Source organism: Populus nigra, chromosome 11 (assembly GCF_951802175.1).
Source record: "Populus nigra chromosome 11, ddPopNigr1.1, whole genome shotgun sequence".
Classification (NCBI taxonomy): Eukaryota; Viridiplantae; Streptophyta; class Magnoliopsida; order Malpighiales; family Salicaceae; genus Populus; species Populus nigra.
The window spans coordinates 1,022,611-1,034,835 of record NC_084862.1 but is presented as its reverse complement, the minus strand read 5'-3'; the positions used below and the strand labels follow the sequence as shown (position 1 = coordinate 1,034,835).

The 12,225-nt window shown below is 28.1% G+C and overlaps 1 protein-coding gene across 2 annotated transcripts; it reads left to right on the top strand.

The window, feature by feature from the left end:
- Window positions 1-1,810: 1,810 nt before the first annotated feature.
- LOC133668605 (uncharacterized) lies at window positions 1,811-7,491 on the top strand. Of its 2 annotated transcripts, none has more exons than XM_062088558.1 (5): window positions 1,811-2,105; window positions 5,893-6,023; window positions 6,136-6,348; window positions 6,705-6,845; window positions 7,181-7,491. In XM_062088558.1, the coding sequence occupies exons 1-5, from the start codon at window positions 1,946-1,948 to the stop codon at window positions 7,262-7,264; spliced, it is 729 nt and encodes a 242-aa protein (XP_061944542.1). In that variant the 5' UTR covers window positions 1,811-1,945; the 3' UTR covers window positions 7,265-7,491. The 2 variants fall into 2 exon arrangements, with proteins under 2 accessions (XP_061944542.1, XP_061944543.1); XM_062088559.1 differs by having other exon boundaries at window positions 1,818-2,105; window positions 5,920-6,023.
- Window positions 7,492-12,225: the final 4,734 nt, after the last annotated feature.

Genomic DNA, 12,225 nt, shown 5'->3' with positions numbered 1-12,225 from the left:
CTACAATTCACGTCATAAAATTTTAATAACTAAAAAAAAAAATTGACGGGTTTACCCAGAATTAACTGGGTTAACCCGTCAAACAAAGTTAGCCCGTCAAGCCTGGGACACATATCATGAAAGTCTGATAATTAAATAGAAAGAAATTTAACATTAACAAACTAAACTAAATAAAAAAATTAATTAAAAAGAAAAAATTTTCAGATTAATTCGTCAAATTATATTAACCCGTCAAACCCGGGATCCGTGTCATGAAAGTCTAATAACTAAATAAAAAATTAATATTAACAAACAAAAATTATTAAAAAAAATAATTTAGCGTTTCATTTACTTTTTAGTATATGTTATAATATAATATAATATAATATAATAATTATAATATAATAATATAATATATTAATAATAGGGTAAGTGAAAGGCTTGGTATATGTTATCATATAATATAATATAATAATTATAATTATAATATAATAATTATAATAATATAATATATTAATAAAGGGAAAGTAACAGTACTTTCCCACGTCTTTTAGAGTATTCTATAATATGACAGTCATGAAGTGGACAAAACCAAAAAAAATCATCCATGCTCAAAAACAATATAAATTTAAGAATAGAATAGAAAGATATCATTCCATAATTTAATTATATGTTTTACATTTAATTTATGTAAAGTTTATAGTTGTTATATAATAAGATATATAATGAAATAGAATAAAATCAATTATACAAAATACTTTATTATCTCCTTTGATTAGATGATAAAAATAATTTCTTAATTACCTTGATTTTATCAATTCCTTGATTCTTCCTTTAATCAATTAAAAAAATAATAAAAAATATTTACCTTAATTATTTTTTTAACACATCCTCTCAACTCGTATATATTTAATTTTCATGAGTTTAACATACATTAATACATGGCTATTCATAATCATCTTTTTTCTCTTGTGTCTACTGGCATAGCTTCTTGGCTATTTTTTAGTTTCGTTTGTTTGTTGAAAAGTAATTTTCTTTTGAAAAGATGTTTCCTTGAAAAATAAATTTCTGAAAAGTAAATTATTTTTTGATATTTGATAATGTCATGAAAAATAAGTTGGAAAACACTTTTTAATGTTTGGTTATGTCATGAAAAATGAGTTGGAAAATAACTTATTAATATTTTTTTTTCAAGTTTATTAAAATAATGAAGAAAAGATCTTACAAATTAAAAAGTTGAATGAAAATAAAATTAAAAAAAAAAATCTAATTTCATAAATTATCTCAAATAAAATAAATAACAATCAAAATAATAGTTATCAAATCTAACAAATAAAAAAATTGAAAGATGATGAAATTATAATAATAATAATAATAATAATTTCATAAATTATTTCAAATAAAATAAGTAACAATCAAAAGAATGAGTACCAAATTTGATAGATAAAAAAAATTTAATTAAAAAAATAAATAACAATCATAAAAATGAGAACAAAGTTAATATAAAAATCAAATTAAATCAAATTATAAGAGGTGAAATTGAAAAAAAAAATTAAAATAAAATATATACCAATCAAAAATTTGAGGACCAAATTTATTATAATTAATAAACAATATGATATTTTTAATTTTTTCACAACTTCTGAAAAGTATTTTCCATTTAAAATAAATAAAAAATATTTTTTTAGAAATGAAACCTATTTTTTTTTCACTGAAAGTATTTTTTTTAATTATTTTTTTAAATAATAAATAGGTAAAAAAAATTAATTTTTTTTTTAAAGTACTTTCCACATGCCTTTATCTCTTTGGGTCCAGTATATCACATTGTCAACTTGCAACTCTCCTGGCTTAAAGTTAGGTCCATTCAAATAGTATTTCCGATTTGAATCCTTCGATATCGAACGTTTTACTTCAGAAGTCGATTGTTCCCTTGATTAGCTGTTTCAAAGCCTTGCCCAAATGCCAAATGGGATTATTTATCAAGGGGATCCTCTCTCTCACCCTCAAAAAAAGAAGAAGAAAAAAACACAGAAATTGTATATCTTCAGGAGGTTCGAAGATGGCAGGGAATTTGGGGAAGGAGGATCCCAGTTCGGTTCAGGATGTTCAAGATCCAAGTATCACTGGTAAGTCAAATATTAATTGTGGTTATATTTAGTAGTTTTGATTTTATAAACCATTTAATATTTCATAATTTCGAGACTATATTATAAAATAAAAATAACCATTTAATCTTTCATGATTTTGAGACTTCACTTATTTAAAATCTCTTGGAGTTGAATGATCTATGTTCTCATGTTTTTTTTTTTGGCTAAATACATAGATGCAAGGTTAGATCTAGTTAGATGGATGAATATATGATAAGGAAATGTTTTAAGCATCCGATCTGTTGAATAATCTTTGATTTCTCTCACTGTTTCAGCTCAAGCTAAGTTCTTTAGGCCTGGGTTTCATGCGATTCTATTTTGTACTCTTTTTAAGGGTTTTTTTTTTGAGATTTTCTTCTTTGTAAAAAAAGAAACAAAAGACTGTTTTAATGTTATTTTCTTTTTGAATGAAATACTGACTTTTATTGAACAAAAGAGTATCGGAGCCGACAAGAGAATGACTGAGCGGTGGAGAAGATAAGTAATACATAAATGTTAAAGCAATTTTTGTAGTTAAAACTGCAACCCTTGTTAGCCATGAAGAAACCTTTGAATTTGGCACCCAACCTTTAATTAATGAAAAACTTTATTTGTATTTATTTTTTATGATATCTTTGGTTTCCTTTTACATAGTATAAAAGATGATGAAGGAAATATATACTAGGATAATCATTCAAAAGAATTGAATACAATAATGCACACTTAATAAAGATTAATAAATATTTTAATTAAAATTTAAATAAGAAATTCAAGAATTTATGGAAAAGCTACATGGGAGCCTTAACAATTATATTTAGCTCACAATCAGATTATAACAAACCAAAATCTCTATAAAATTCATCATAATATATATATAAAAGAAAAAAACTCTATTTAAATTAAATTTCGCATTCGTTGAAAAACTTAAAAGTGCTAGGTGAACTTAAAAGGATGGTGAATTAGGTATTCTAGATAATTTTTTTTTTCTTAACTTAAAACAATATATACATAACATAATGATCAATCCAAATAAACATCTCAAACAACAATACAGACAAGCTTAAATACACACTAATTCAATCAACACTTCAAGACATTTATAATACATAATGAGATAGGGTTAAAGTGTGCACATATATTTTTATAGAGGTTTAGAAAACTAAATACTCTTATTTCTTAATCACCATTCAAAAGTTTCACTAAAACTCGTGTGGACTACTTTATGTGTAAGACCAAACCTTATACATTTTTTTTCATAGGTTAAAGTTTGAAACCTTTCCCAATCCTTTCATGAGCCCATGATCTAACTCAATCCTTTTACACAAGCTGAAGATCAAATCTATCATCTTATCTTTTTGATTGATACATGATTAACTTGCCCTTCCTCACCAATACTTATAAATGAACAAGTATCAAACCATGTAAATACGCTTTAAAAGGTTTTTCCAAGTGTTTTAAGAATCACTTACACTTTTATAATATTATTCTCTTAATATAGTTAAATGAAATACAAATGAAGCATATGAAAGAATTTTGTTAGTAACACTTTAACCTTGTTTTTTGATTAAATAAGAGTAAATCTAAGGTTGTTGGAGATTGTTTAAGAGTGAAAATAAGATTAAAATCTTACCTTGGATATTCTTGATTATTTTGCTGAAGTGAGGTATATTTATAGAGCTAAAAAATCAAACTAACATTAGGCATAATTTTCAAAATATTTTTACTCTTTGAAAAATCAGATAGACCATTGTTGGAATTGGTTAGACCATTTTAAAGTTACTAGACAAATTCTGAAAATTTTAGGAATCAACTGAATTGTTTTATAGCAATGATCAAACTGTTTTGAGAAATGGCAAGTCATTTCTCTAAATTAGTTAAACCAATTTAGGTGTTGTACTATTTATCTTGTTTTGTGTGTTTTGATCTTTTCTTGGTTTTCTTGTGTTCTTTCAATTTTATTTAGGTTTTGTCGATGTGGAAACAAATTTATAAATAAATTAAATATTATTTGGAAAACTCTCAGTACAAGATCTGGATTATCGAAGTTGAAAATCATTATTGCATCAACTTTCTTGTTCTTGAACTTCATATGTCCATACCTTGCTTATTTGATGATTCCCTTGAATGAATCTAATTTTCACAAAGCTTGTACAACATAGAAATACAAGTAATATGTGTTTTTATTTTCATTAAGTAAAGCTACTTGCTCTAACATCCATGTTACTCTAACTCTTATGGATGCCTTGACCTTGTATTTAATTATCATTTAACTTGAGCATTAATGCATGTTTCATACAAGCATATCACATATGCATTCAAATAAACATCATTCAAAAACATAATGATCCAAGTATGATATCATAATTTTTAAGCATATAGGATAAAAAAAAGTTAATTTTTGAGGAAGCCCGATTGATTTTGCAACAATGGGTGGATGATGGTAAACTAATTGATATTGGATTTGTAGGGCGTAGATACACTTAGAGAGGATAATAATTTGAGATTAATAAATTCAACTTGGGGTTCATGGAGATTCAAAGAGATGATTGAAAACTTGAGGGTTCTTTCCGAGCTTCATTCAATTTGAGATTTTTTTTAGGGTTTTTGAATAGAAAAATCGTGTTTGGTGAAGATTAAGTTTTAATTTGTCTTTTGTTTGACTTTTAATGTATAACATATAAGGATAGCTTGGTCTCTTATTCAATTTAAAAATTTGTGTTGGTCAAGGAAGCAAAGTGTAATTTTTCAAAACCCGGTAGACAAGTATAACTTCAACCAAATTATAAAATGATAGGGGTAATTTTTTCAATTATATATTTCAAAAAAAATATAATCAAGATTAGCATATGAAAACATATAATTAAATATCATATACCTCTTTTTGAATAATCACATATCACAAATAATTAAGAGGATAAGAATTTGGTACCATGACTCTTTGAAAAATGATACCACCTCATTTGCTCTTTCATTGTTTCTCTTTAATCTTTCCAATCATTTTTTATAATTCTTTGATTTGATTGCTTCAGTATATTTCAGCGAACATAACATGTTCATTTCAAAAATTTTGTGCATATCTTAAATTTCTTGCACAAGATAACATTAGTAACACCAAGCAATATTTTTACGGTCACAAAATTCACTTGTTCATGTAAAATAATTAGTCAAGTCAAAATATAACTTATCTATACCATTCTTCCAGCATATCAATACAAACATATAAAGTTATAAACTCAATCTTTTATGCTTGTTTGATATTTAAATCATCTATGTAAAGCATAAACATAAACATAAACATAAACATAAACATATATTTAGATATTATTAATTACATATTTGGTTATCATTCAAACCATAAATGATTAGTAACAAAATTCCGATTCAATTTCCTTATTGCTCCTCTAGCATCCAATGTTAAATTCAATTTTTTCTTCAGTAAAATATGAAATGGAGTGTGGTCCACAATGTTATATGCTGTCACAATATTATATTTCTCTCTAGGGAAACATGTTTTCAGTACTAGTACGATGTATTTGTTGTATGACCGTTTTGATTTACATTGGTGACCTAAGCTAATTATAATATCGTTTTAATTGGTTTATTGGCTATTTTTTAATTATAATTCCAAGTCAAACAGATACTAAAAACAAGGTTAGTACTGGACCATTTTTATAGGAAAACAAATTATACAAATAACCTAAGTTAGGGATTAAATCGGGAATACAATTGAAAAAGAAGGAAAAAAGTTAACTGTAATAGTATTCATGGATGCCTGCCCCCAAAGCAGCTCATGCATACACGTTCAAACACGCAGGTTCTGGTCATAAGCGGCCCCGAGGTTCTGTTCAGCCATCATCATCTAGAGCTGGTAAGAAAACCAAACGGGAGATCGACAGAGATTACCGTGAGAGAAAGAAGGTAAGTAGCCAGCCAAATATTACCCCTCTCTAGTACTCCATTATGGTGATATTCTTTATTTTTCTTTCTCATACATAACTCATACTCATTTCTTTTCCTATCTAATTTGCAGGAAGAGGATGAAAAATTGAAGGCAGAGATTGAAAAATTGAAGGCAGAGATTGAAAAATTGAAGGCAAGCAATTTCCACCTTGAAGGACAAACATTTCAGTTGAGAATGGATCAGAAGGATACTAAAGAAGAAATGAAGAAAATTAGTGAAGAAAATTTCAACCTGAAGATCGTGCAAAAGAGTCAAAGTGGTTCTATACTTGAACTAGGGAAGGTGGTATTTTCTCTTCATACACTATATATAAACTGATCTTATCACAAAACTTAGGACGAGTATATATATATTTATATATGTCTCTTGTGCCGCACCGTGAAATGCTGTTACGATTCCATTTGGTTTAAATCTGGGAACCTTTTCATAGTAAATTATGTTAGTATACATTATTGAGTATACATTATTGATGGTAAACTTTATGACTCTCATGCTTACAAACATAAACTTTAATTAGAAAATTTGGATACATGATCTCTTTGAAAGCAGATGTAGATGAATAATACTCACTCCCCAATAGAAGGCCTACATCTTGTCTCTTATGATATCCATTAATTTCGTCAACGCACTTTTTGCAGAAGCTGATTGCCTCAGGTGAAAAGATTCATGCCTTAAAAGAGCAACATGCACCCTTGAATGCGGAACTTGCACTGCATAGGAAGGTGTGCACCTTGTTGGACATAGACGTGGGAAAATTGCTTTGGAACGCCGGAGAGATGGTAATGCAGCACTAGAAGCTCTCATTTCTTTATTTAAGTACATTCTATCATATAAAATCACTTGAGGGGATGCAGTAGTAAGTTCAAAAGAGCTGGGTCTCATCAACAGGTTTAAATTTCTGCATAGAGATGGTTATTAGAGTTTTCTTTTTACTACGGTGTTGTGTAGGTTTCAAACTTGGTTATGACTTAATATAAAATTAGTTTTTAAGCCTTACACAGTAGTTGAAGTTTTAAAATTAAGATAAATTTTCAATATTTTGTTAAATAAAATCCTAGTATTCTCTGTCATACTATCAATATTCTAACTGTTCTATGAACAATATTGTTCACAGAACAACCCCATGGAGACACCTGCCACTGCTCAGGCCACCACCAACTGCTTCAACTCTGACCACTTCGCATCCCAAATGGCCTAACTCAGCAAGACATGTGTAGCAAGGGTAAACATTTTGAACTACTAAACCCTTATTTTATATTTTCGAGTTTGGATTCCCTAAGGCCTCAAACTGTACTGAGAGGCATGAATAATTGAAAGATGGACACCTTCTTTGTGAGACAATGTGGTATTTTATCGTATGGGCTGCGCTCAGCCTATTGGATATTCTCTTTATTACGTAACCTTATTTTATAGTGTTTGTTTTAATGGTTGTGGTTATGATTGTGATTGAGGTTGGGTATTATTTAATTATGTATAAATCTCATTTATAAAAATTAATTTTTCTTATTTTTTCTTGTTTTTTTTTGGTGAGTCTCATACAAGGTCAAATTAAATTTTTTTTCTGAGTTTTGATTAATTGTTTTTTAAAAAAATCAACAAATTAAAGATTAGATTTTTATTAGATTAGGCCCTGGTCAATTTAAATTCTTGATATATTCAATTGAGTTTTTTTTTTAACTCGGATTGGTTCAGATTTCAGGTCAATTGCGTTCCAAGTTGACATACTATTAGGTTAATTTGGATTTTACAACTATAATTTGGATTTTACAACTATAATTTATATGGTTTTAAAGAGGAGTTTTAATATTGCTTTTATATTAGTTTGGTACATGTAAAGAAATAAGCTTTTCAACAACTTAGGAGGGATCATCGCGTTTTTATTGCATTTGTTCTTATATGACTATTCTTTCTCATGCTTACGACTCTGTTAGTCCTTATATTTTTACAGAATGCTTAATTGAATCTCGTTTTCAAAAAGTTAATTATGTTATATGCGTAATTATCCCTTCATTTTTCCTTAACATTACTATTTGAAAGTATACTAATGTTTATTTTTTAAAGTTATTTTTTATTTGAAAATATATTAAAATATTTTTTTTTAAATTTTTTTTTGATATTACCACATCAAAACGATCTTATAACACTAAAAAATTAATTTGAAGAAATTTTTTTAAAATTTTAACAAAAAAACAGGTTAAAATTCATTCCAAAACACCATTTTAATCAAAAGATCAGCAGTTTCAATTCTATTATCATATTTCTATAGTTGGATTAAAGTTTTTTTAATCATAAATTATGGTTTGACAATCACAATAAAGGATGGCGTATAGAAGAGAATCTAGTAGGTTTTTTCTTCTACTTTTAATTTCTGATAAAATTAAACTACATTATTAAATTTCCAGTGCGCTTTATATGTTCCCCCCCCCCCCCCCCCCCTTAAGACTCGCGACTTCGAGTGTTTTCATGGAATGAATCATTTCCCATTTCATTTATATTCCTTCACATATGTTAGGTCTTGTGTTCAAGCCCTGACGTACTGTAAGGTCCAGACCTGTTAGCAAACTTGGACTATTCTCCTCCTCAAAAACTAACTTATAAGGTTCCGCTTGTGAACTCTTCAACAACTCATTTCACATAATAATAAGTTTAGGTAAGATATATATATATATATATATATATATATATATATATATATATATATATATATATATATATATATATGTCAAGTTTAAAATTATTATTAGGGCCTAAGCCGAATTTACTATAGGCCAACGAATTAAGGGTCACAAACCGAGTCTTAAATGTTCATGCTCCTATTAAGACTAACCAGTAAAGACCTCCAAATATTTTTATTTTTTATTCTACGGTGAAGGGTATTTAAATATTTTTTCCTGCATATTTTTCGTATTGAATTGGTGTATTTAAAAAATTCCTTGACTATAATAGCAACCGGATCACTTTTAAAAATCCTAAGTACCTGTTATACATAAAAATTAATTAAGAAGAAATGAAGTCTGCCAAAAGGAAAAATGAGCCGAAGTAACTTATATAATAAGTAACAAGAGTTGTTGATTATCTGAGTCAACTTGCGCGTATCTCAATTAATTCTACATATTTTAAAATTAAATATAATATAAATCTCCAATAACCATTATATTAACAATTATAAAACTTGAAATTCAGATCTCATTCAAACTTTTAGTGCATAATTAGGTTGTTTTCATATTTGCTTGGATGAAAGATGGAAGCAGGCTCACGTTTTGGGCTTAAGCAATTCAGATGCAATGAGGATATAAGAGAAGGTAAAAGAAATCCATGACTAAAGGGAATCTAGTATAGAGAATGGTATGGAATTAAAATAGCGTTTATCAGCCATTTACTCTCAAATTCCTTATTTAAAAGAAGAAAAGAACACATTTAACGAACGTGCTAACCAAATCAACAGCATCAACAAAAACAGCAATTGCTTTGCAATTCGACCAAATTCATAGAATCTTCAAAAACAATTTATCAAGTAGATTGATAACCTTGTAGACTCGTAGATTGAGTGGATTTGTAACCAATAGGATAGTAACTAGTGGGCTTTTAATCAATAAATTGATAATCAGTAGACTTGTAACTATAAACTTGTAATCAACAGACAGTAGTTTTCATAACCTAAAAATCCAAAAAGAACAAAAAATATATATGTTCTTCTATCAAGAATCTTCATTGCATGATTGTACTAACAACTCCATGATTGTAATTCCCGTTTGCAATAAACTTCATTGTTCTTGAATTTCAATCATCTTTTAATAACAAATGTCCAAGTTATTTGATTTATTCGGTGTTTAACTTTGCAATTCAAATTTTTCTTAGTTAAGACAAGCACAAAAGAGCCCGCAACAGTACCCAACAACTATTTTTCACACAAAAAAACATAAATTACTGAGTTTCTTGAATAAGGGTACGTAAGGATAATAAAATGTTATTTGTTTAGATATCTTTATGTATATAATTTCTTACAAGTATTTCTATATTATTTTGTAAATATTTGATATTTGGTAATTGAATGCTGATTTATAAGATTTATATACTATCGTTTTTTTTCTATTTAATAAAATTTTGTATTAAAAGCGAATTCAAGCGTGCGTGCGTGTATATTATTTGTGTGTGTGTGTGTGTGTGTGTAAAACTAGTATCAGATTTCAATTTGGATGCCATGAAATTAAAACCTTAATATATATCAGAGATGGAAAAATTATGCAAATTGTCAATCCAATCAATTTACAAATCAATGTTTCTAACCATTGAGCTAGATATAATTAAAACTTGGCCTCTGGTCAGTGTAAGTGTTAAAGGAAAGCCAATCCAAGAAAATCAAACCAGTTCAGGAAACCAAGAAAATCAAGGCGAGGAATCTGCAGAATAAAGTTGCAGCCACTGTTAGTTAATGTAGATTGATTTGTTTGTTATTTGTTTTAATACAAAAGCTCTGTTTTCATGCTGGTGGTTAGCGGTGAGAAAAAAATAAAAAAATTAATTAAATTGAGAAAACCAGAAAAAAATAATTGAAAAAACTGAACCGTGAAAAAAAACGGATTAAAATTTTAGAAAAACTGATCATTCGGTTTGGTTTCGATTTTATAATCCTAAAACCAAAAAAACCGAACCGAACCGAACCCAAACCGAAAAACGGAAAAAAAAAGTCAAACAAGAAAAAAACGAGCCAAACTGAAAAAACCAAGCCAAACCAGTTTTTGTTCTAAAAACTAAACCGAAACAGGTCGGTTTGAACTATTTTTTTTAAATCAAAATCAAATAAAAAATAATCACCCCTGTTGATGGTAGTGATGCTTATACTCACCTTTGGTCAAGTTAAGGCTGAATCCAAAGAAAGCATTTACAAATGCCATGCTTGTAGGAAGGAATGCAGGGCGTTTGTAATTGTATTTTTTATAAAGAAATAAAATTTTTATTTAAAATTATATTTTTTTATGTTTTTAAATCATTTTTAATATTAAAAATAAAAAAATATATTATTTTAATATATTAAAAAAAACATTTCAAAAACTAATTAATATTACATATTCTCAAGTACCCTCAAATGCATTGCGGGGTGGGTGCGCTGCCTTGGGTTTCCATAATTAATAATATGGAAGACAAAATAGCTCTTTCAATAAGCTCAGCTCATGAAAGGAAGATTGAATGATATGCTTTTATATTATCATTACGTACTAAAAACATGATGATGTGGTTAGTTTTCGATAATTAGTTTGACACGTCACTAATGTGTTTATTATTATTATTATTATTATACTTTAAAATTTTTATTTTATTTTTATTTTTTCTGATTTTATGAATATTGAGTTTCCCAATAAAGAAAGATGATACACGTGTAGCTGGGGTTGGGTATTGTCTTAGCAATTACTAGTTTATAGGCAAAAAAATTTAAAAATAAAATATGGCAAAAAATTGTTCAAGATAATTATTTAATAATATTATTAAATCTTGTCTAATAAATCAACTTCGAAATCTCTAATCTGACTAGTAGTCAGTTACCTCTATGGACACCTTCTTTGTGAGACAATTTGGTATTTTATCATATGGGCTGGGCTCAGCCCATTGGACCTTCTCTTTATTAAGTAACCGTTTAGTTAGCCTCATGTAATTCTTCCTTTTCTTCCCGGTGGTGATATTTTCTTCTACTATCAGTCAGGTCACGCGTTACCAAAATTAATTATTTTCTTTATATGGTTTCAAAGAGTAGTTTTAATATTGCTCTTATATCAGTATGGTATGTGTAAAGAAACATTTCCCTTTTGATTTATATTCTTAGTTTACTGCACCGCATGGTTGATTTGATCGGGATTGCATTGCCAGTACGTGATTTGCATCCATTTTGTCCTCTTCTATTTGCCTGAAAGCTGGACATGCTATTATTCCATGTCAGGGTATTAAGATGCATGTAAAACGAGCTCGAAGCGCAGACATATGAGGGCCAAAGAAAGATGAAAAGACTGCTTCCACCGTCCATTCATGCATTGCCCCACGGGCCACTAATTCTTCAAATGAAAGCTCATCGTAAACCAATGGCCTACAAAAATTGACATCATTTGGCATTTTCCTCACAAGCCTTTGATAACTAATGATGGCTAGATTTTTATTTGATGTAGGGCT